Source organism: Toxorhynchites rutilus, chromosome 3 (assembly GCF_029784135.1).
Source record: "Toxorhynchites rutilus septentrionalis strain SRP chromosome 3, ASM2978413v1, whole genome shotgun sequence".
In the NCBI taxonomy this organism is placed as follows: domain Eukaryota; kingdom Metazoa; phylum Arthropoda; class Insecta; order Diptera; family Culicidae; genus Toxorhynchites; species Toxorhynchites rutilus.
This window is the reverse complement of record NC_073746.1, coordinates 139343722-139369539: the sequence shown is the minus strand read 5'-3', so window position 1 is coordinate 139369539 and position 25818 is coordinate 139343722. Positions and strand designations below refer to the sequence as shown.

At 39.6% G+C, this 25818-nt stretch overlaps 1 protein-coding gene across 2 annotated transcripts in view; it reads right to left on the bottom strand.

The window, feature by feature from the left end:
- Positions 1 to 528: 528 nt before the first annotated feature.
- The window catches only part of LOC129776125 (protein pinocchio), a 120796-nt gene continuing 95506 nt past the window's right edge, over positions 529 to 25818 (bottom strand). For both annotated transcript variants that reach the window (XM_055781555.1, XM_055781556.1), the window contains 3 exons: positions 9444 to 9510; positions 1700 to 1970; positions 529 to 1633 (listed from right to left, as the gene is read on the bottom strand). In XM_055781555.1, the coding sequence (XP_055637530.1) occupies positions 1406 to 1633; positions 1700 to 1970; positions 9444 to 9510 (566 nt within the window). In that variant the 3' untranslated portion in view covers positions 529 to 1405. The remainder of the gene's footprint in view (positions 1634 to 1699; positions 1971 to 9443; positions 9511 to 25818) is intronic.

Genomic DNA, 25818 nt, shown 5'->3' with positions numbered 1-25818 from the left:
TGCTCGCCCTATGAACATTTCTTAGACAGAGACGAATCCAACAAAATAGATAGTTCAAATCGGACGATATATTCTCGCCACTTGTAACTTTTGCCGCTGCTGCTGATGTAGCTCGAATGGTTATTTTGCTTCTCTGGTGTCTCCTTTTGGTTTGTGGTGTAAGCTGCTAAATGCTTCGAAATACACTATGCTCATCACTGCTAGATCGCGACTTTTATGTTTTTCTGACTGGCTAATGAATCACTAAGGGGTTGGACTTACGATACAGTTTTTGCTTCTCTCCAGGAACACCTAGCGATCTGTACCAATGTATACAACATTTTCTCGATTGAGTACGCTCGCTTGCTTGAATCGTCAGTGGTCTCCGTAGTCTAAACGTCTGCGCGTTCCAAGCAGATAAAATATAAAAAGACAGATTTTCGTTTAGATAATGCTTGAACTCGATGTATCCGCTCTTAAACGATCATTATCCTAGACCTTCAAGAATTATTTCTTTTACCGTTCTAAACAGTGTGGTTACTGCTTACACTTGTTATGCTTTGTGTATATTTTATTAAATAAAGATGCCATACATAGTTGTATACAATGGATCACATAGTTGAAGCTTTGTAATCTATTTGCGCAAGCGTTGGTAATACCCTGTCCAATGTAATATATAAACTTCCCGGCAACATTACCAACTAGGAAATCTGTTCTGCTCCAGTGATCCATTGAAGGGGAAAAACATTGTAAATCGTAATTATGCAATATATAAAAAAAAGTAAAACCTTACATCTAATGCCAAAATCCGTTCATTCCATACTTGTAATCGATAATAGAAGTCATTGCTAACAGTTACAGGATATGTTTTTCACAGAAAAACATGCACAATAATCATAAGCATTACCAATAACATTCCATTCTAAATCTAGTGGTTGAATTTCTTTGCATATGTTTTTGCACCTAAGCATAAATATGTTCCCTTTTGTTCATAAATATATGTGTTCTAGAACGTTCTAACATCTAAAGAAATCTAAACGTTTTCTTCAGATCTTTCGTTTGGTTATGAAGTTTTTCGTATGATAGGATTGATTCCCAGTCGTCTCTGTTCAAGCTGATCGACGAGATTTACTACTGCTATTATTTCGTATTCTTATTTACATTCTACAAATGCAAAAGAACAGATTCTGGGGACAAACCTGTTTTGTGTTCAGTTCGGCCGAAAATTTTCATGTTGATTTTAACGAATAGGAACTCATAACGGGTTATAGCTAAATATATTAATATAAGGATCGTTGTCCAAATAAATTGTCACTATTTGGAAGTCAAACGATTACTAACGTTAGTAATTTTTAAAAAAAATAGACCATATCGTTCCCAACACAGCTGGCTGGAAGACTTTCGATCACATTGTCCGTAGTTCACTTCAGTTATGAGCTTTTGCGGATAGTTTTTCCAGGCGTGCACACAGTTCCTGTTGGAGGAACTGCTGATTCGCGGTACCATGGCAGGAAGACACCGCTGCAGTCTGCATCAATTGATGATGACTGCTGAAGCTGGCACAACTGCTGAGCGACGCGGATTGCAGCTGAATCATCTGGGCGGGAAACTTGGTACATACACCTTGCCAGCGAGCTTTACCGCAAGCGTGACTCTGTGGGTGAGGAAAACCGAAATATGAGAATGCTGTTCAGTTGGGCTCGGATAGGTGTTCACTCACCATGGTGAAATCACGCTTCCAGTCCTGTCCGCACAAGCCATCGCAAATAATGCAGGGCCGTTCCAAGCTGTAGCCACCGCATTCGGAGCAATCCAGCGAGACCTGATCGTCGGCCCAGGAGACCCCACAAGTGAAGCAGGAACCCAGCTGGGCACGCAGTTCCTCGATGGTGATAACCGCTTCCGCATCCATGGCTGAGTTGGCAGCCGCTAGCGACGATGGGCTGCCGACCAAGTCGGACAGCGACGAGGACAGACTGAGGCTGGTGCGGCTGGAATGAAGAAAAACAAACATTGGTAATTAGTACATTGGAATCATTTCATTCGCTTTGTTAGCGGCTGGCTTATTTGCTGGGCACTGCGCCCGCAGGTGATTGAAGGTTTGAACAGATGATGAAAGTTTTTTTTTGTTTCGAGTAATGAAGCTATACACAAGTTTGATTGTGATTCACCACTGCAGTTCCAAATTCAGAACAAAAATAATGCTTGTATGATCGCAATGAAATATTTGTTTAGCGTCGAATTCAATATTTTGAAGAGCACGTCGAATTCTAGATCATGCTTGCAGCAATGCATTCATTCGAACTGATACAAAGTATTTTGTACGTTATATCTTAGTGGAATATGCTTTTCTAATTCTTCACCTTGGTAACACATACCGTTCAGTATCCTTAACATAATAACCCATTTATCATAAATCTGTCGTAAGCTTTTGAACAATTTTATCTTGATATCCTCGCCTTTACTTAGCGAGGTTAAGTATTTTCAACCCAGCCAATATTTTGCCACATTGTCTTAGAATAAACTTATCAAAGGAAAAATTTTCTTGAATCGACACTCCAAGACTGGTGGCTTGCTCTTTGAATTCAATAGTTGTAATGTTAAAAAGTAAAATAGGTTTTATTCCATTGTTAACTCTGTTGTCTATATAAATAAACATGTAAGGCAAAATCTGTTGGTAAGCGGAAAACCCGAAGAAGGGATGGTCCGATTTTAGCCTTCTTTATTTTGTTGTATTCGTCTCTTCCCGTAGATCAATATAGTGGAGAGAGAACTCTGAAGGAAGGTCGGAAAATTCGGAAAATTGAATTCCCACATGTTCAAAAATTACATCATGGAAGGAATGGTTCAATTTGAGTCATCTATATTTCGTTGTATTCGTCTCTTCCCGTAGATCAATATAGCGGAGAGAAAAATCGGAAAATTTAAGCGGCTGGCTTATTAATTGAAATTGTTCTACAATTAGCTAAGCGTTGTTAGTTCATTTGATGTGGGAGCTAACGAAATTGATTTTTGTTCGAAAGTGGAAAAGGATTTTAAGACGGGATAACGCATTCTTATATCTTCTATATATATAAACATGGAAGGCCAAATGTGTTTATGTGTCCTAAACTCGAGGAAGGAATGGTCCGATTTGAGCTGTCTTTATTTTGTAATATTCTCTGTATCAAACATGTATTCCATGCAACGGAGAAACATGTTATTTCCAAATGCTTGAAGAATCTTGAACGAGAATCGTGTCTGAAAATAATTTTATATTATAAGGACGAATTTTTGTAGAAGTACTAGACAATTTATAGTAAAAGGAAATTGTAAATGGTCAAAGGGTAATCAATCAATGAAGAGTTCAGTGATTGGACTCACTAACGTTCACTTAGTAAGAAAACGTGGATGTTTAAACGTATTCAAATCAAAAAATCTATTTTGGGCGGGACGAAGTTCGTCGGGTCAGCTAGTTATTAATAAAACAGTATTCGTTTTCTTCATATTAATAGTCAACCTGTTTTTATAGGACCATTCATAGACTCTGGCTAAATCAGAGTTCATTTTCTCCGAAATATCGGTAGCTTCGGTACCATCCAGGTATAGTTGCACATCATCAGCAAAAAGATGGATTTTGCAATGCTCCAGTACATCAGGCAAATCATTTATGTACAGGGAAAAAAGAATTGGACCAAGAATAGAACCCTGTGGAACTCCAGAAGAAATAGGTTGAGAATAGCCAATGTTGTACACGGTTTGCGTTCGACGTTTTCATTCGATGTATTGGGAAGGCTGAATATTCTAAACATTGACTTCATCAGGACTGAAACCGTTAATAGGACAGGAGTTAGCTTTATAATTGCTGTACTCACGGATAAGTTTGTTATATTTATTGCGTAGCCGTTTAAATAATCGACGATCATCGGTGAGCTGTGAGTTTTTCCAGATATTGTAAGCCAGATCGCGATCAATCATTGCTCTCATTACTGTACAATATAATCAGAATTTGTTTGTTTTACGTGATTTAACAGTACGGGTGGGGATAAAACCATCGTGAAGAACTATCAGTGAAGAGTTAAAAAACTCTAAGAGATGGTTCGAATCGGTTGATTGATAAAAACTGGACCATTCAAGTTGATTATAAGCATTGAACAAACCTTCCACGTCCATGGAGTTGTAATCACGAAAAGAAATATATTTGTCACACAGGTCGTGGCCACGTCGAAATCGAGCGAAGCAAACATGAAGTCATAATTCGAAAACACCGGCACATGTATTTGGTTTAATCTCAACACTTTCGATTCATCGTTAAAGAGAATCAAATCTAACTGGGAAGATCCATTTCTATTTATATTGTTTGATGAAGTTTTAGCGGTTATACTTGGAAGATTATAAAAAAATAGTTATAATATTTATGTTAGGGTGAGAAATACGTATTCAAAGTATATGAATAACACCAAGTAATAATTTTCATTCATATTTCAACAAATTTTGAACTGCATTGGGACATGTTAATGTGATAAAGAGAAAATAGCTTTACAAATACGGATGAATTATTTTGACGTTTGTTTGGGTCAAGGCAATGCTGCCACTTTTGCATAGTCGAATGGGTTTGAATTTCGGACTGATTTTAGAATGCAGAAGTCGATCTCGTTCGGGTTGTAGTATGAAAAGTTGATCTCGATCGGAATGCGAAATTTCCAAACTCGGTCGGGTTCCGGAATAGAGGAGATTATGTATTGTTTACACTGTATTTGTATTGCTGTCAGTTTCTCGAAAATTGGAAAAAATGGCGTCACCAGAAAAGCAATGTCGTGAGTTGATGTTGCGCAAGCACCTGAATAATCCTCAATTTTCTCGTCGGGACATCACAGAATAACTCGGAATCGTGCAGTCAACGGCGAGTCGTGTGATTAAAGGTTACAACGAAAATCTGAGCATCGAACGGAAGGATAAATGCGGTCAGAATCGATGTTACAATGCTACGGTCAGGGATGTGGCCAAAAAGCTGAATTCGTCCGAGTCTTTCGTTCAGAGAGCCAATGACTGGAAGGCATACGTTCAAAGTGCAGAAGGCGCGACGAACGGCAAAATACGTTGGGAAAGTCTCTGTACACCCAGATGCTGACGAAGCATCATTGTCTCATCATGGATGATGAGGCATACGTCAAGGCGGACTTCCAGCAGCTTCCGGGACTACTGCTCTTCACCGCGCAGCACATGTTTGATGTCCCGGAGGAAGTAAGGAAGCAGAAACTTTTAAGGTATGCCAAGAAGTACATGATTTGGCAAGCTATCTGCCCATGCGGCAAACGGAGTGCGCTGGTCGTGGCTACCGGGATAGTAAACGGACAGATCTACTTCAAGGAGTGTCTACATACGCGTTTGCCTTCTCTATTGAAGCAACATGAGGGCCCTACGATCTTCTGGCCGGTGTCCTCGAGTGGTATGATGCCAACGAGGACACTTATGTAACCAAGCACGAAAATTCATGGTCAGGCGGGCCATAATCATATATTAGGCTGTCAAAAAAGTCCTGCGGTATTTCCGCGAGGTGTCGTTGTAAGCGCGTAGTTCTAGTTGTATTCATTGTATCGAGTCATACTATAGCTTGTTGGAAAGGTATTTTTGCTATAATATAGTCCTTGGCAGTTTTTTGTTTGGTTAAGTCGTTCGTGAGTTATAGTGTCGCAAATATGGAGCAAAATAAAGAGAAAATCCGACATATTTTACAGTACTACTATGACAAAGGGAAAAATGCATCTCAAGCTGCCAATAAAATTCGTGCAGTTTATGGACCCGATACACTTTCCATTTCCACCGCACAACGATGGTTTCAACGTTTTCGTTCTGGTGTAGAGGTCGTCGAAGATGCGCCACGCTCCGGAAGGCCTGTCGTCGAAAATTGCGACAAAATCGCTGAATTAGCCGAGAAAGACCGGCATAGTAGCAGCCGTAGCATCGGCCAAGAGCTGGGGATAAGTCATCAAACCGTTATTAACCATTTGAAGAAGCTTGGATTCACAAAGAAGCTCGATGTATGGGTGCCACACACGTTGACGCAAAAAAACATCTTTGACCGTATCGACGCATGTGAATCGCTGCTGAATCGCAACAAAATCGACCCGTTTCTGAAGCGGATGGTGACTGGCGATGAAAAGTGGGTCACTTACGACAACGTGAAGCGCAAACGGTCGTGGTCGAAGCCCGCTGAAGCGGCTCAGACGGTGGCCAAGCCCTCATTAACGGCCAGGAAGGTTCTGCTGTGTGTTTGGTGGGATTGTCAAGGAATAATCTATTATGAGCTGCTTCCCTATGGCCAAACGCAATTCGGACCTTTACTGCCAACAACTGGACCGCTTGAAGGTAGCACTCATGAAGAAGAGGCCATCTTTGATAAACAGAGGCCGCATTGTCTTCCATCAGGACAACGCCAGGCCACACACTTCTTTGGTGACGCGCCAGAAGCTCCGGGAGCTCGGATGGGAGGTTCTTTTGCATCTGCCGTATAGTCCGGACCTTGCACCAAGTGACTACCACCTGTTTTTGTCCATGGCGAACGAGCTAGGTAGTCAGAAGTTAGCCACAAAAGAGGCCTGTGAAAATTGGCTATCCGAGTTTTTTGCCAATAAGGAAGCGAGCTTCTATAACAGGGGTATTATGAAGTTTGCATCTCGTTGGGAACAAGTCATCGAACGAAACGGCGCATATTTGACTTAAAACAGATGATTGTAACTAATTTTATGAACAAATGAAAATTCAAAAAAAATACCGCAGGATTTTTTTGACAGCCTAATATATTGGGTTGCAGAAAACTAACGTTTTCATCACAGATATGGCAATGAACTCGGCAGTGTACAAGAAGCGAATTTGTCGTTTATTTGATCTTACGTGATGTTTTGGCCATATCTTGCGAGTTGTCATTACAGTAAAGTTGTGTTACAATGGTAGGAAGCAGAGTGCGACATCTTCGAAGAAAAAAACATGAAAATCGACTCTCTTCTCAGTCGTTTCGCTTCGACCATACTTCGGATATACAAATATAGTAACTTTCCCCATCCAAGGTAAATAGTTGCATCTGAATAAGTTTATTTTTCAAAGAGTTATGACTGTTCAAGCATTGACGAAAATTTTCCCATCCCAGACTTTTTGTCTATACCGTGATCATCACATTTCGGTCTTTCAGGCGTAAAACACATTCAACTGTTTCATTTTCCTGTGTTCCTTAAAACTATCAGAGCGCTTGTGGAAGAAAACCAAGCTATTGACAATGAGAATCCATCTCCATCGAAACTTTTATGATAGCATGGAATAAATCATTCATTCGATCATTCTTTGTTTTTTTTTGAGGCTTTAAACTTTGCAGTACATTTGCTTCTGGAAAAAATCAATGACGTGTCTCGAATTTGATCGCAGAACTATTCAGATAACCACATATGATTTACCCTTCAGAATGTTAATTGAGCTTTGTATGATTCCTCACATGATGCACCCGTGGCCGAGAAGTTAACGTCTCTAATTATCATGCCGGGTGTTCGGGTTCGGGGGTTGGAATACGTTCAAGGCGTGTTATTTGGCATAAGAAATCTAATTATTAATAAATGACGCTAGTTAATGCATACGTTGAGACGGCAAAAGATCCACAGGGAACGTTAACGCCATTCAAGAAGAAGATGATTCCTCACATAACTGATTGCATTGTTGAAATGAGCTAGCTCCATAATTGTACAGTGAAAGATATGGGGAGCGAGGCGCTGATTAGAAACATATAGTGCTTCTGTAAGTTCTATAAAATGTGTATATTAGATGTTTCATGGATTCATGGATTTCGCCTTCCCTCGAGTTTTTTCTCAACCAGATGTAGAGTGGTCATTTTATGAAGTTCGTGGTGTCCTAACCGCTGAAAGGCCGCCAACTCGAGCTTACAAATGAACCGCGCACAACGGTTTTCTAATTGACTACATTGACTAACTAGGTAACAGTATAGAAATTAGTCATCATTACGCTCCTACGCTCATTTCGAAAGGTCTGGGAGATGCCCAAACGCAAAACACGGCAAATATTTTACATACATTCCAGTCATCAGCAAATAATATTTTTATTATATACAGCTCTTTTTTTTATATTCCTTCCACTCACCCCCATCTCGAAGAAACTCTTATTCGAGAATCCTAGAGTTGGGCACCAATTATTTTTTGCTGAAAAAAAATTTTTTTTTAAGAAAATTTACAATTCCACAGGACAAAACAAGATATTTAGGTACTAGGTGAGCGGACAATAACATGTAAAGCAAAGATGTATGGATCCCAGTGAAAATAGTATTTCTTTTAAGGGATCCAATATAATATAAGAATATAACATAGTAAGAAAGATAAATAGAAACAACAAAAATTTGAATATAAAACATAGATTGTACAAAATTATGAGAAAAACTGGAAAGTATAGAAAAATAAGAAAGCTAAACACTGAGGTGGATTATTGTGGTTGATCGAAATCTATACTAGGAAAACTCTTATGATCGATTTTAGGTATAGCTTCAATTTATTTTTAAGAAGATCTGCTCGGATTTCCGATGGCAAAGCATTGAAACGGAACGGTCCATAAAACAAAATGCGCTGTTGACCAACATTGGTTGTTGCCCGACTTCGCATTAAATTTTGGGCTTGTCGTGTGGAGTGTTGGTGATTTGCTGTAGGTATTGTTTGGTTGTGATGGATATTATTGTCATTTATAACACAGTGAATAAATTTTACAGTCTGTAATTCGCGCAGTCCAATAAGAGGCAGTATACTATGAGAATCGTCAGAGTACAAGTCCGAAGTAGGATGAAGAATTGGTAGTCTGTATATGATTTTCAAACATCTATTCTGCAACACTTGTAATTTTTTCAGTTTTGTTTTACATGCATGCCCCCATACTATTATTCCATATTGCAATAGTGAGTGTATACATGCAAAGTAGAAATTGATTAACGCTTTCTTGGCCACAAAGTGGGATACTCTCTTTAATAAACCACAGAGTGAAGAAATTTTTCTCTCCAAAGAATTTACTTGTTGTGTCCATGATAAGGTCGTGTCTAGCTGAATTCCAAGATATTTGAAGCTCACAGTCTACGATGCAAAGCAAAGCTTTACCACCAGACACACCACTGGAGTGAACAATTCATCGCGTCGTTTCACTTTCTTCCAACGAAAACGCAACCGAGTAAGCATGCGATTGATCAAGATGCAATTTTTCGACGTTAATCTCGCTGACGTGAATCGGAAGAAATTTCTTTGTGATTTTTTCTGGGTCCAGTTGTTCGAGCATAAATCAGGTTAGCGGTGGAATTGAGAGTTGCGGATCGAAAGCAACACCGTTTCTCAATAGTGAGTTATCGAGAAAAATCGTTCATCGTGATTCAAACCCAAACGAAAAGTGACTGTCAATGGGTACCATCTGTTTTGAGAATAAAACCATGAAAAATAATTGGCATAACTTACCTTAGGGAGTTACAAAGTTCAGTCAAATGAGGAGCCTGTACGCTAGCAACAGACATTGTGGATGACACTGAAATAACAGAGGAAAAACGAGATATTATTAGTCAACCAATCATCCGTACGTTCTTATTCTGTAAGAAAATATCAAACTACTGGCTAATACGCGTTGACGATTCAACCGAACCAATAATTTGACCACGTAACAACGCAATGATCATTCAGGTCGCCAATGTTATCACAATTGTTTTGCATGTGGCGCCATAGTTCTCGTCGATTGTGTCCAATTACCGCCAGCGGGACAAGGTCACAAAACTGCTTTCAAACGCTGTCACACAATTTTGCACGCGCCTAAGAAATCATGCGAATTGGGCATGATTTTCTTTAAGCCGCTAGACCTGTTTCTAGAATGGTTCACACAATATGTTCTAGTCTAGTCTGGATCGAGAGAAAGACAATACACACGGTCCGAGCGATTTTATTTCGCTTAGCAATAGCGACCAGGACTCGGTGATCAGTTCTCGGGGGTGTGTACTCAACCTTACCCTTCGAACTGAGTTGTGCGATAAGCTGCGCACGCCGACGGATAGTGACCAACCGGTTGCCCGACACGACTTACTTATCTCTGTGACGGGAACAACTTCAGTAGCGAAAGTCATCCCATTTGAAATTGCATCATTCTTCTGGATGGTGGAGCGTACAAACGCATGCCCTGTAGCTGATCGTATCACGGTAACGTGCTCTATTTGAAGCTTTTTCAATTGCGGTGGCGGGGCCACTATCTGGGCAATGAAATCGCGTCGAAGCGCGTTGATGCACTCGGAAGCCATAATCAATTTTTAAACACTGGAGATTAGCGCAATGACTTGTCATTATTGTAAACTGTAAACTGGTTGCCAGTTTAGCTAGTGTCATCCGGCGTCGATACTTAATTGGATTTCAATTGGTTAGCTTGCTGTGCCCGCGCGACACGTGATCTGTTTGAAATTATTATTATTTTCGATTACGGTTGCACGATGACTTTGCTGTTTGTGATTCTTGTGGTTTTTATTAAATTAGGTATTCGATACGCTCGAACGACACACAAACCGGTTGAATCAGATGAACTTGGGGTACGAACAAACCCACATGTTCATCGAGTTGTCTCTCCATACATGTCCAGTCCAGGAAGGCTTCTTCAGCTTCCGACAGAGGCCCTAACGATAGATGCATTCGCTTACAGATTGTGGTAAATGTACATCATCGACGATAAATGGCGACAAACGGGGTGATAAATTTCAATTGCGCGATAAAATCACGGTAATAACTGAGTTGACAGCATTGGTGCAGGTTGCCCCTATTGCTCTTGCTATTCATCATACTTTTGCGTGAAAGCAAAGCTTTCCGCGTCGAAGCCAAGAGAGAGAGAGAGCACAGTTGCTCATTAATACCTGGGATACGTAGTTAACTTGTGCGATAATCCAATCTTGCCTACAGTGAAGGTAGCTAACATCAGACCGAACGATGTTACAGCAAAAGCCTCCGCCGTAAAAGCACTAATCTTTCTAACCGAACAGAATTACAATCGGCCAATCGGTTTACCGTTGCGCTCAAAATGGTTCAAGGATACCAAATCGTGTAACGGTTCAACAAACAAAACAAAAGCAACAGATTACTAATGCGGTAAATATACACATAGATTCGCCGCTTCATCATCCACTTTCGCTCTTTACCACCGCCGGTACGCGGAGGTTCTGCAATCGAACACCGGTGAATAGTGAAGGCCATTGCATGGTTCAATATAGTTTGATAGCCAGCCATTGCCGGCACCGTTAATAGGAAAGTGAAAGGAAAATCAATCTAATGGGGGCGCGGTATGTGTGTATGGGGGCCTGCTTTCGGCATTAATCGAATGGCCGACGTATTTTAGTTCTATTTGTCGGTGTACCCGAAATCGGTACACGTAATTAACGCTGGTTTATGGCAACGGTATAGCAGATGAAACGCGTTCAGTGTTATATTCCGTTGGTTTTCTTGTTGAAAATGACTTCCAGTTTTCATGTTCGAGATTCAAAAAAAAAATCGTTCATCTTTCAATTAAGTTTTGTTTTTGAACTTTCGTTGTCTCCTGATTTCTTCGAATTTCTGTTATTGTTTCAAATTTCTGTCAATTGTATTATTTCTAGTTCTAAAAACATAAATGTTCTCATATATACAAATTGCGCTTCGCAAGGCTATAAAAATTATAAACTCACGAACATTCTCCACCATTCGTTATTTAATTTGCCTGTAGTAAATCGTTTATACGGATGACAAAAGTCGTACTAGGTGCTTGTAGAAGTCCTATATTCATCTAAACTAATTCGCAGGCAATTGGCATGTATGTATATCACCCCCAGTTTTGTATATGCCAGTATACGCATTATATACCACTCAAAATATAGCATATATGATGCTGTATACACGCTAGTTATACGATTTAATGATTGCTGGGTTTTTCTTCTTTACAATATTCTTTCTTTCTCTATTTTTGACGATCTTTTTATGCACCAGCACTTCGACGTGGTCTCTCTTGGATAGCACTAACGTTCCAGTGGAACTTTGACCTTCTTAGGTGTTACTTGCGTCATTTTTTATTAGTAGTACTTAGTTGAGATTTCTATGCCGAAAAACACGCCTTGAATGTATTCTGGAGTGGCAAGCTCTAGAATACACGTGACCACAGTGCATGTCGGAAGAAATTTCTTTGACGAAAAATCCCCCGACTAGAACGGGAATCGAACCCGAACCCCCGGCATGATAATGTTGGACGCTAACCACTCGGCCACGGGTGCACAATGGTACACCCTCCAAAGAAAACACACAAGATATGACGCGGCTCCTTTCATTTAGGCTATCTGAGCGTCTATGCATCATGACGCAGGTCCTGCAAACCATCCACATCTCTTCAAGAGTGTATAATGTATGCACCGGTTGATGGATAGAATCTGGGATGCGAAACAGCTACCAGAGGACGGAAAGAGGGGGTAATATGCTCCATCTATACAAAGGACGATAGCTGACTTGTACACCCATCCGAAGAATGAAGCAGAGGTAACTCTAAGACTCAACACATACTAGCGAGATAGCTGATCGTAATAACTCTTGGTAAATCGACGGCAACAGGTGATCGATAGGTTTGTCTGTCTTGGTTCATTGATAACAACCGCTAACAAGAATAGTCATAAAGACGCATAGTCGACGGAAGTCGTGCCTACTACATCTACTCTGACCCCATATGGAATGTGCCGTTTACAAATCTCTAATAAAACCAGTAGTCTTCTACAAGCACGAAGCAGCGACCAATGTTCGACGAGGACTCACAAGCATTTGATGTTTTCGCATGTAGAGTGCTCAGAACAATCTAAGGCGGTGTACGGGAAAACGGGAATATGATGATGGAGCATGAGCCATGAACAAGAGAAACAAAGATGTTGACGGGAGGAGTAGGAAGAAGAGCCCAGCTAGAGAGACGGTTAGATCAGGTTATGCAGGACTTGGACCGGAATTGGAGTTGAAGAACGACAGCCACGGACGACTGGCGACATAATGTTGTATATAAGAACTAACCTTTTCATGGGATTCAGAATCAATATTGATAGAAAATGAGCCTTTCATTCCACAAATCCATTAACTCCATAAAACAAAAACTGAAGAAGTTGCGATGAAAGAATGTGGATGATTTTGACATGGGATTACGTCTTCCATTTCTTTACCGGGTGTAAGTTTAAAATATCGAAAATGATGGCGTTACATCGGGGGTGCAAGGTTTCGAGCGTGAATATCTCTCTGCTGGCTGAACGAAGTGGTCTAATAGTTCTATTATTGTTACTCATTGATCCAAAAAATTGTTTCAATATGTCAAAATCTGCTTCGCAAGCAAACTATTGAAATCACTATAAATATTTCATTTCATTTCAGTAGCAATTGAACTGTAGTTGGGGCATGATGCATGATGCGTTGGCTGGTCAACCTTTCTCAGTATCTCTTTTGCTACCATGTGGAATGGACATGCCAAATTGTTCCTTTGAAAATGCACCCAAGCGAAGGACTATGATTTTGCATGCATTTGAACAAACCACAAGACGATACTATAATACAGATCAGGGCTCGGTAAAGTCATATTCATCTGCGGATAGTTAGGGGACTATGAAGCCATCGGCCTTCGCATTCAATGGGAAATGAGTTTTTGCTTCTTCCAACATTGCTTATCACTAATTTTCAAACCCCTTCCCTCCTTTACGTTTGATAAAATTTGTATACAATCCCAAATAGACAAAAAGACTTGTTGCTTCTAATCAGACTGCATGGTTACATTCACGACTTGCGAAGGGACATGGACGATCAACATTTCACTCGTTTGAAACAACCATTGCAAAATCATTAATAGCTAATCAATGGGTATCATTCTATCCAAGAGAAATAAAAGTATTCATCTATCCAGAAGTGATGTAAATGAAACTCAAAACAAATGATTACTAAGCCAACGGTAGTTTTACGTTAACCATGCGGTTATTTTACGGATATAACACACCCCTAGCTTTTAAGAAAATCTTTCTATAATATAAACATAAACAAATAAATATTGAAGATTGCATGAAAACAGCAATCTCTCATCGTGAAGCATATAAAATTAATAATAAAGAATAGCCAAGAAGTTAAGTTTCGTCATAAATGTTACACTTCGCTAGTAAAGCTAGTAAAAAAGTAATACATTTAGCTAGTAAAAAAGTTTAATTTTTTAAGTTTTTCTCACACAGAAAAAGTTAATTATTAGATATTTGTTTTACAGATTTTTTATACAAGAAAGTGCGTACGTATGACCGCGCATAACTTTAGAACAGATCGTCCGATTCCAGCTGTCTTCATTTCTTCATTATTGTCTCCGGCCAAGGAGACATTTAACGGCGAATTGGGAAATGTCAAAATCGATTTCTCATATGCTCTGTTTGTTTCGTCATTTCACACGGATTTGTTCGTACAGTTTATTCTGTATAAGAATTAATTTTTGGAATCGAATTTTTCGGTAATTTGTAACACATTCGGCCCTATTATGTGAATCGAATAGAGCGCATGATAAATCGATAAAATCTGCTCGAATATATGCTCTTGCTCGAACGACATGTGTTGCGACACATGTTTTGAAACGCGTCTGACATGTTTCCCAACGCAAAACATTGGGGAAGCAAACCAAGCCAAACTGGGATGTAACAAGCAAAATTCTGTTCGATTCGAATTACATAAAAGGGCAGCTTGATTGTTTATCCAACGTTTTGACGTAGGACTACGTCTTTCATTTCTATACCGGGGTGTAAAATCAAAGTTTCGAAAACGAAAGCGTTACGCCGAAGACCGAGATTTTGAGTGTTAATAGCTCCTAAACAACTGAACGAAATGGTATGATAAACACTTCATTCGAAAGGTAAAATGTCTACGCGTTCTATACTTGTTACTTTCTGATCCAAAAACTTGTTTCAATAGTCTTAAATTTGCTTTCAAAATAGGCTATTGAAATCACCAATCGGTATATAAGCGAGCGCCGCTCGGAAATCCACTCAGTTCTAATTGAACAGCGATTGGAGCATGTTGCCGCTGTTGTGGTGAAGCTCTTCATTTATCATGAAAGCGCGGATGAACGGTGTCACCAAGAGCCTGTTTGTGCACCTTAGGCCAGAAGGGAATCCATCAGGAGGAGAGTGATGCTACAAACGGTTCCCCGGGAAGATCTCGAAGCAGCCGCTACACACACACACATACACGCACGGAATTCTTTCCGTTTGGATCGAGAAAGATCCGGAAAATAATCTGCCAGTTCCTCTAGGAATTTAAAAATACATTCATATGAAAGAGTTTATTTGAATGTTTTCTATCCATGTAACACTGTGACCAAATATGTTTCAATCAAGTGCTATTAACAGATGGTTATCGAGTTAGCATTAACCACTGGTGGGCTTCCAGTATCGAGGAAAATGTGGAAATATCTAATCGTTACTGAAAATAATCTGCCAGTTCCTCTGGGAATTTAAAATTATATTCATATGAAAGAGTTTATTTTAATGTTTTCTATCCATATAACACTGTGACCAAATACATTAGGTTTTGTGATTTTTCAATCAATCGCAATCAACAGGATAGCTTCTGAAGATTATTCTTCCCCATCAGTAGGATATTTCCGTATCCAATATTGGATGCATAAAACCTTGTGCCTCCAACGTAACGCTCTCGTTTTCGAAGTTCTCCAAATATTCATTCATTCAGAATGAATTCAGATTCAACTTCATACAAATGATCTCTAAATCAACGATAGTCCTACGTCACCTTTGCGGTTATACCATAGATATAACCCACTTCATGTTTTTTATTGTAATTATTCGTCTTTCTAAGACTGAAATATTCGGCAATTTCGGTGGCGATTCGCCGTGTAAATCCAACTCGAGAGCAACGCATAGATACGAATAAAAATTTTTGAGAGCATGTGTCGCGAATTCATGCAGATTGAACGCAGGAGGAAGCACACGCAGCTGTTGAACGATTGAGACAGCAATGCAATCGGGATCTGCAGGGTCAAACTGTATCAAATGCCAATCGAAGAAGTGTCGTGAATGTTCAATTGTAACGCAACGCTTTCCAATATAGCTGCACGATTGGTTACAACGAGCAGTTTCTGTACTGTTTGGTTCCATGATTGTGATATGCCAAGTGTGAGAGCTCAACAGGATCTCAAGTACTATTCGGAAAGACTGGAATGTGTTGTGCAGATGGCAAAGTCAAAATATCAGTTGCTTTCAAATGGCGTCATTCGGTGTGACTATTGTTGGAAAAAGTTGATTTTATCCGACAATTAAGTTAATTTTTTTCTCAAGCAATCCTTCACTTGGATGTACTTATTAAATTACAAACAAATATACAGATTCAGAGGCAAATAAACCATCGAACCGGACCGTTGTTGTCGCTAGCGAATGAAGAACACAAATTTATTCAAATTTATTTCGTTGGTGATTTTAAAACCGGAAATAATCAGCATTGTTCGATTGATCGTGCTATGCAAAATCATTTCATTGGACACACGCAAGAATTACAACATACAACGAATACAACGCTTTGGTTCGGTTATTTAAGACGACATTGAACGTCTGAACAACAATTTAATTCTCCTTTGGACCCTACTTTTCTCGATGCGTTTTGAAATATTGTTAAGCCAGCGCTACACGATGCTACGAACATCCTCGAATGCTGGACGCTCGATGATTCGACGCATCGTGTAGTCGACTGACGAGCTACGAACCTCCAATGTCGAGTGTCGAATATTCGCGTTGGAAGGTAATCCGTTCGTTGTGGATTACCTTCCAACGCGAGTGGCACGAGTCAAAGGATTTTTGTCATTCGTTGATTCGGCACACGATGACATTCGATACACCGCTACATGATTCGTCCGGAACTATCTTTGACAGATTGGTTTGTTTACAAGTTTTAGATGAAGGAACTATGAAATTGATTCATAGAATTCAAAATATTCGGCAAAATATTGCAGTTTAATAATGTTGATTTCAAGCATTTTTAATTTACAGCCCGATATCAGTACAATTGCTACGGCAGCAATTTCAATACTCGCATCGTCAATCAGTTTCGTTTTTGATGGTAAATAAAAACAATAAACATTCGATCAAAATACTCGCCGAATGTTTGGAACGAGTGCATTGAATCGAACATTCACTTCACCGTGTAGCAGCACGATCGTCACAACATTTGTCGATTCATCGAGCCAAATGTTTGAGTCCAACATTCGAGTGAAACGTTGGACGAATCGTGTAGCGCCCGCATTACATTCGAACTAATTCGAACCTACCAAAAAATCACCAGTTTTTGTTCTGTGTAATCCAAAAGTAAATCGTATAAAATATGATCCATATGGACTAGTGATAACAGTTGTTGCAAACATGGTTGCCAACTAGAATTTTAAAAAATCAGGAAGTATGAACATAAAAATCAGGATAAAATAAGAATAGGTCATATTGGGTTGTCCGGAAAGTTCGTGTAGATTTATGGGAAAACAAAAGCATTATTTTAATAGGCAAACATACATTTATTCAATTTTATATGCACAGTTTTGTTCAGAATCATTCGCCATCTTCCATATAGCTCAGAAATTCAATCCTGCCAAAATATGTTTGCTTTCCCGTCGAAAACCGTTCAATGTATTTTTATGCCGTCCACAGAGTTGATGTTATTGCCATTCAGTGAATTTTGCAGGGACCTGAACCTGTGATAATCTGAAGGTGCAATATCCGATTTGTTTAGCTGACGGGCTAGACCCAGCTAGACTACAAAAATGTTCGTTGTGATTGTAAAGTGAGTAGTTTCATAAACGCAATGGAGATACAATCCATTTAAGGTTTTTCGGACAAATTGTGTGGCACTGCCACAATCACTAATTTCTGCCGCTTCATTTAAGCAATCGACTCGTCTTCCGAAAGCAACTGACTTTGATGACCTACTGTGATTCGAAAATAATGAATGAATTCAGTTTCGAGATCAATTGCGAATGATTTCTCAGGAATACCAGACTTTTTTTAAATGTCTGCAATTCAAATTTTGAACCTTATAAGAATATTACATATTATACATATACAATTTGCCAAAAATCTGTTATTCTTGAAGTATGATTCTGGGGTGACTGTATTTGCAGGTAGAATAAAGGCACTTTCAGAATAAACATTACTTTTGTATTGTAATACAAAAGTAAATTTTGATTTTTTCCTTTTTAGATAACACGTAATAGAGGAACACGTTTTTCTCAAGTAGTGACAAGTATTGAACGAAAACTGTATCGGATAATAATTATAATGATGAATTTTTTTTATGAAAATCGCATAAAATTTCTAACCAAACGGTTATAAATGGTTGAATGCAGAGATCGAAATCCTCGAAATCGGATGCACGATAAATATTCAATCAATCAATCTAGTTTTCGATGAACCGTGTATTGTTGATATTTTCGTCTCTTCGTTTTCACCGAAAATTCTTTTTCAGAGAGAAAGAGATGTGGAAAATATCGTTCTCGGAAGTTCAACGAGAATGGTTTTTCGTCTCTCATTTGGTATTGAAAATATGGAGCGAAAAATCATAGCTAACTTCACCAACGTTAATCTGTTAGGACAGCGTCCAAACGATTTGCATTTGGACAGCGTCTGAATTGTACAAATATTAATCCATCTCATGTTCACTTCACGATGAAACCCAATATTGCCGCATATTTTCACACAATGTTTTCAGCTGTACTGAAGAAATGAAAAACCATTATCGGCATCAAGGAGTCACTGAAAACCAAACCACTCCACAGTGGTCCAAAAGTGCAAAAACGTGATCGTGAGGGATTTCTCCAAAACGGTTAATTTTACGTATATGATGTCTTCGGAGAAGTTTTAAATTACAACGAGGGCTGCCATTTTGAAATGAATCCCCCTAAAAGTGAGATCCAAAATCCATTTTTTTCAGCTTAAGAGATAGGAAGTTGGTGTCTTCATAAAAATTATAGCTCTTATCAAAACAAACAATTTTGCTGAAAACATCAACTTTCTATCTATTCAGGTAAAAAAGTTATGGGACATTTTTGGTGAAAAGCACCAAATAATCATATTTTCGTCCTAACTTTTCCTCTTGATTTTTTAAAATTTTACAATGTTTAGAGAACTGTTTTGCCTAGTCAAAACACACATTTTTGACGCACGTTGTTTTTTTCTATCTCTTATATATTTGGAGATATTGGAGTTTTTATGTTAAAATTGACCTATATTTGAACTAGGATATTTCATAAAGGGGCAGATTGGGGCAGACCAAACCGATTACAAATTAAAGTACAAGCAAAAAGCTGCAAAACTACACTTCAAGTGTCTGTATCCACCTGTATCCTCAAAAGTTACACTTAATTTAAAGGAAGGCCTCCATCTACGTTATCCTGTTAAAAAAATATGAAGACACCAACTTCCTATCTCTTAAGCTGAAAAAAATGGATTTTGGATCTCACTTTTAGGGGGATTCATTTCAAAATGGCAGCCCTCGTTGTACTTTAAAACTTCTCCGAAGACATCATATACGTAAAATTAACCGTTTTGGAGAAATCCCTCACGATCACGTTTTTGCACTTTTGGACCACTGTGCACTCACCGAAAAATAAAAATCGGCTTTGCGTTTCTCGCGAGAATCGAAGTGAGCGTATAACATTCTCTCGCCTTCTATATTCTCAGCTATTTTTCCCTGTGGGTGAAAACGGATGTTTTTCGTCTCAAATCGGCGAGCATTTCGATCTCTGTTTGAATGTAAGCACTACATGTTTTTTAGCATTCAAAAAACATCAAATAATTATTTTCATTCAAAATATAGTCATTTGAAACTGTTTTCGAGCATGCAGATCTGATAGAATATCTTTCTTTCACGCCAAATTCGAGCTTTAATAAATGTCGGTAGAAATTAAATGCTTTGATAAATGCAATTGGAGAAGGCGAATCGCTTTGGAATAGATAGATAATAAACGAGAAAATTAAACAGTATATGTACAAGTGTGGACCGGAGATTTTATTTATGAAAGTGAATATGACAGTTGTCTTTTCCAACTCGTAAATAATGCTTTGTATTAGGCTGTCAAAAAAGTCCTGCGGTATTTCCGCGAGGTGTCGTTGTAAGCGCGTAGTTCTAGTTGTATTCATTGTATCGAGTCATACTATAGCTTGTTGGAAAGGTATTTTTGCGCGCTATAGTCCTTGACAGTGTTTTGTTTGGTTAAGTCGTTCGTGAGTTATAGTGTCGCAAATATGGAGCCAAATAAAGAGAAAATCCGACATATTTTACAGTACTACTATGACAAAGGCAAAAATGCATCTCAAGCTGCCAATAAAATTTGTGCAGTTTATGGACCCGATACACTTTCCATTTCCACCGCACAACGATGGTTTCAACGTTTTCGTTCTGGTGTAGAGGTCGTCGAAGATGCGCCACGCTCCGGAAGGCTTGTCGTCGAAAATTGCAACAAAATCGCTGAATTAGCCAAGAAAGACCGGCATAGTAGCAGTCGTAGCATCGGCCAAGAGCTGGGGATAAGTCATCAAACCGTTATTAACCATTTGAAGAAACTTGGATTCACAAAGAAGCTCGATGTATGGGTGCCACACACGTTGACGCAAAAAAAACATCTTTGACCGTATCGACGCATGTGAATCGCTGCTGAATCGCAACAAAATCGACCCGTTTCTGAAGCGGATGGTGACTGGCGATGAAAAGTGGGTCACTTACGACAACTTGAAGCGCAAACGGTCGTGGTCGAAGCCCGCTGAAGCGGCTCAGACGGTGGCCAAGCACTCATTAACGGCCAGGAAGGTTCTGCTGTGTGTTTGGTGGGATTGTCAAGGAATAATCTATTATGAGCTACTTCCCTATGGCCAAACGCTCATTTCGGACCTGTACTGCCAACAACTGGACCGCTTGAAGGTAGCACTCATGAAGAAGAGGCCATCTTTGATAAACAGAGGCCGCATTGTCTTCCATCAGGACAACGCCAGGCCACACACTTCTTTTTTTTTTTTTTTTTTTTTTATCTGTATTATAGTGACTTTCAACTCATTTGGCTGGTTCGTCACTTTTACTTCCGTCGTTTTATGTCGGGAGTGAGAATTGAACTCGTGACCTTTAGCGTGAGAGGCATGGATGTTACCACTACGCCGGATCGCCTCCTCCACACACTTCTTTGGTGACGCGCCAGAAGCTCCGGGAGCTCGGATGGGAGGTTCTTTTGCATCCGCCGTATAGTCCGGACCATGCACCAAGTGACTACCACCTGTTTTTGTCCATGGCGAACGAGCTAGGTAGTCAGAAGTTAGCCACAAAAGAGGCCTGTGAAAATTGGCTATTCGAATTTTTTGCCAATAAGGAAGCGAGCTTCTATAACAGGGGTATTATGAAGTTGGCATCTCGTTGGGAACAAGTCATCGAACAAAACGGCGCATATTTGACTTAAAACAGATGATTGTAACTGATTTTATGAAAAAATGAAAATTAAAAAATAAATACCGCAGGACTTTTTGACAGCCTAATATATTTATTATGGATAATATTCATTCAGATAAAGTGAAAAGTACAACAATCTGGAAAAATCATGCAAATAAATATTTGTTAGGATATCAGGGAACGTGCCAATAAGTCTGAAAAAAACCTGAAAAATCAGAAAGGTTGGCATCCCTGGTTGTAAACAATATTATCAGGAGCGTCGTCAGAAGTATGGGATTGGGATGAACTCCCAAAGCTTGTGATTCTGACAACAGTACTACATAAGACATAGCACGAAAATGCGATATCGAGCTACAGCGGGGCATAACCATCATAATCATATTCGGCGTAAATTACCCCTCAACGTAGAGGCGTGTTACGATACCATAACTCTCTCACCACCAACTCTGCAGCAGAAGAAGTACCCACGCGTAGGGTCGTTGTTGTTGATTACCCAATCGGATGCTTACTAGCTTGATGATTAGACGAAGGCGAATAGTAGATAGGATAGTGTGTTCGTTCGGCAGCAGGCCGCACAAGTTGACGACGCGCTGAACGTGCGGGAGTGATAAGTTCGCTGCTGGGATAGCGGAGAAAGTGCAAACAAGTCGCTTGCATAACTACACGTAATCATTGGGCCGAATCGGTGCGGTGGTGCGATGTTTCTGAACACCGAGTAATAGTACTTGCAAAATTGATTAATAGACAAAATCGAACAGAAACTAATTGAGAATTTGCTTGGTGTTTTGTTCGCCTTTAGTTTTCTTCTGTGGCGAACTATCTTGGTGGTCGCGTGGGAGAGAGTGGTGGCGTAATTGGATTTAATTGGAAGCAATTCGAGCCATTACTTTCCGCAATTCTTCAAAGTCACCAAAATCTGATGTAAAGACCGGCTATCGATTCAACAAAACAACTCATCTCTGTTTTTCCCAGACAGGATAGATACTCCTTCATCATCGTTTTACAGAAAAGGAGACGCAACGCAAGCACATCGCATGTTTTGTCTATTTCGATTTATGTTTTGCAAACAAGATGATCAAATAACGGGCGCGATGAAATTGTTCTGCAACATGCATTATTATCAATGCCATTCGGTACGACAGTAGGCTCTCAGTCGCCGCCAGTGGAACGATAGATATCGTGTGACGCCGCACGGTATTCTGTGTGCTCGTGCTTCCCGCAATAATCGTAAATTATGTCAAGGATCACCGACGGTATGACCGTCTATAGCGGCTTTGTTGTGAAAGGGGATAACCGTGAATAGAAATATATTACATACACGTATGTGTATCGTGTCCGTGTGGAACGGACTACTTGAGAGGATACAGCTGTTTTCGAAATGGGAAGGGTATGAATATGCCGACCGTGAAGTAAGTGGATCCCTCACATGTTGCTACACATTTCGTTCAGCGTTGTTCGATTAATCATGCCCACGGTGACCCAATTTAAACTTCTGCCAACCGCGTTCACGATGGCGTCAAGGAAAAGTCTTTCACCAGCCAAATCCAATTTTCATAGTCCCGAGGCGCTCATTGGAGATCGAATTGAGACAGTGCCCAGTGAATCATCAGCGCATTCCGAACCACGCGGAGCAATAACCGAATTCGAGCGAAACGCGAAGTCAATTAGGGCGGTTGTTTAAATTTAACCAACCACGCAGCGCCATCGGCGTAAAATCTCATTCCATGAAAAAAGCAGTGCATACTTGAAGTGAGTGCAGATGTGGAGTACGGTCTTCATCATCATCATCATCATCATCATCCACTGTGGGAATCCTTGAACGGTGCGATACTGCGTCTGTATGCCTCATGTGGAGAAGCGCAATTGGTCCGCTGGCTATAACACTTAATTGTATTCATTTGAAGTTAATGACGACGCGTGCCCGGGTCACATCGCGTTTAGCATTCCGCAAGCAAGCCGCGTGAAAACAGCGCACGAGAATTCAATTGACCTGGCTCTTGGCTCGGTGAAGTTCGTTACGCCGGAAGTGGTGACTTTGGTTAGGTAATCAAGGGAGGACTGCTGGCTGCTGTTGAAAATATGGAACGGAACCGAAAAGGGGCATTGGATCAGGTCTGACCGATGATAGACTGTGTTCGATGATGATAATGTAGGAGCGATGATTGGGTTTTATTTTTTTTTGGTATGTTCTTGATGATTTAGAAACTTCAACAATCAAATACAAATATCGTTTGTTTAGTTTTCAAGGGTAATCTTTGATACCTTTGGAAAGGATCTCGAACCAAATCGACTTCTCCAATTTAGATGAAGTCAAAAATTGGATCGATTCGTGGTCAGCCGACAAACCGGCCGATTATTTCCGCAAAGGGATCCGTGAATTGTCAGGAAAATGGGAAAAAGTTGTGACTAGCGATGGGCAATACTTTGAATATTAAATTTGTAACCATTTTTGCAGAATAAAGCATTAATTTTAGGAAAAAAACGAAGAAACTTACCGGTACTCCTATTAATAAACTGAATTTTTACGCATGCTACAAATATGATATCTGTTTCTCCTTTTAATTCTTAGCTACTAATCAGTGTTACAATACAAACTTATATCGTGAAAAGTCGCATCAGTTAGCACATGAAATCTGTTTTCACTGGAGTCACTTTTTACGCGGTTGATACGTGCCCGAAAAAAAACCGCGTGAAGTCCAAAATCCGCGTTAACAAAAAAAAACAGCGTAGATTCCAAAATCCGAGCAAAAACCGCGTAAATAGCGAAAATTCGCGTAAATTCCAAAAGTTGTCTAGATTTCAAGAGTAATCTTTGACACCTTTGGAAAGGATCTCGAACCAAATCGAGGATGTTTTATGAAGTTTAACTGAAGATCGCCCGGAAACCAAATCCTCACATGTGTCTCGTAGTGCCTCGATATGAACCGTTAGAAGACACAAAGCGGAAAAGATTCTCTCTAAATTTTAGAACAATTACCGGAAGCGAAACAAACGATGAATTGATAAGATTATGTTAGGTATACAAAGCATATTTATTTTTGGATTGTAATTTTATGGGTGTTCCTGTATCTATCACATTAATTTTATGTAGAAGAATTTGTTGGAGAAAACTAATGTTTTGTTTTACAGCAGTCCTTTTTATGTCAACTTTCGTATAGGATACATGCTATTTGAAAGGTTTCATCAATTATCCTAGCGAATCAAGCGTCTAAATAATCAATTTTCGCCATGTTCCATATATTATTCTAAAAGTTGTCGTTTCCGCATGAACATTTTATTCAGTTGTTGATAACATCGAGTCGGTACTCATTTGTTCCATTCATCCAAATATTCTAGTATGACATAACTGTACCGAAATATGTCGATCTAAAGTGATATTCACCTGAATTGATACCGCATATTCCTTATCAACACGTGGCCAAGCAAGAATGTCAAGATAAGTTTGTACAAAATGGGTTCATTTTTCTGTAAAATCATAAACGCTAGCAAATCGTTATCTAGCAATCATTGAAGTAATAATAACAGAAAATGATTCTGGCCGTACTTTGAAACACGCGAAAAAATGTTCCTCTTGAACGACATCACCCCTAATCCACCGCTACCATTGTTTTGCCATAATGCCCCACAAGTTGTTGTCCGGCTTAGCCGCCTCCGTCGGCGGCGTCGCCATCAATGAAAGACAAACAGATCGACGAATGTTTCGAGATACTGTCCGTGTGATATACGACCGTCAATCAACGACAATCGCTATCAGCTGTGGTGATTTTTGAGCAGACGGACGCTTATCGTGCCAGGGTAATCCGACCGTTCCGTTTAGTTGATTGGAACTTCGAATGGGGATTTTTGAAAATACGTGGACGGAAGTATGCGCTTATCATCAGAAAAGTATGCGCAAGCAAAATACCTACTGACCTGCGTTCTTCGCTGGAATATTGTACGCAGCAAATAGTAAACAAACAATAATTTTCTTCGATCTTTAGTAATGTATAATTCATGCGCTGAGAAAATACAGAATTACGTATGTATAAGTATAATAAAAGGTAAAAGCTATTTTTAAAAACCGCTCCGCGATTTAAACGGAAACGTTTTCGTCGAATCAACTGAATTTCGCTAAGTGAACAATTTTTTTTTATATGACTTCAATTTAACAATTCTGTTCCATGAATAATAAACATGAATAAAAAACTAGGAACTCGAAATACCATTTCGCATTTGTTTGAGAAGGCGGTAGGTTCCACCAGAAACGTTAGGGTCTTGTGACCTTGAGGTAACTTTACCAGGCCTTGTAACACTGCCCTGCAACTGGAAACATCAAACGTTGCAACCCAGCTTCGGTGTGAGTGTAGATTGAAGAAGTGGCAGGCAG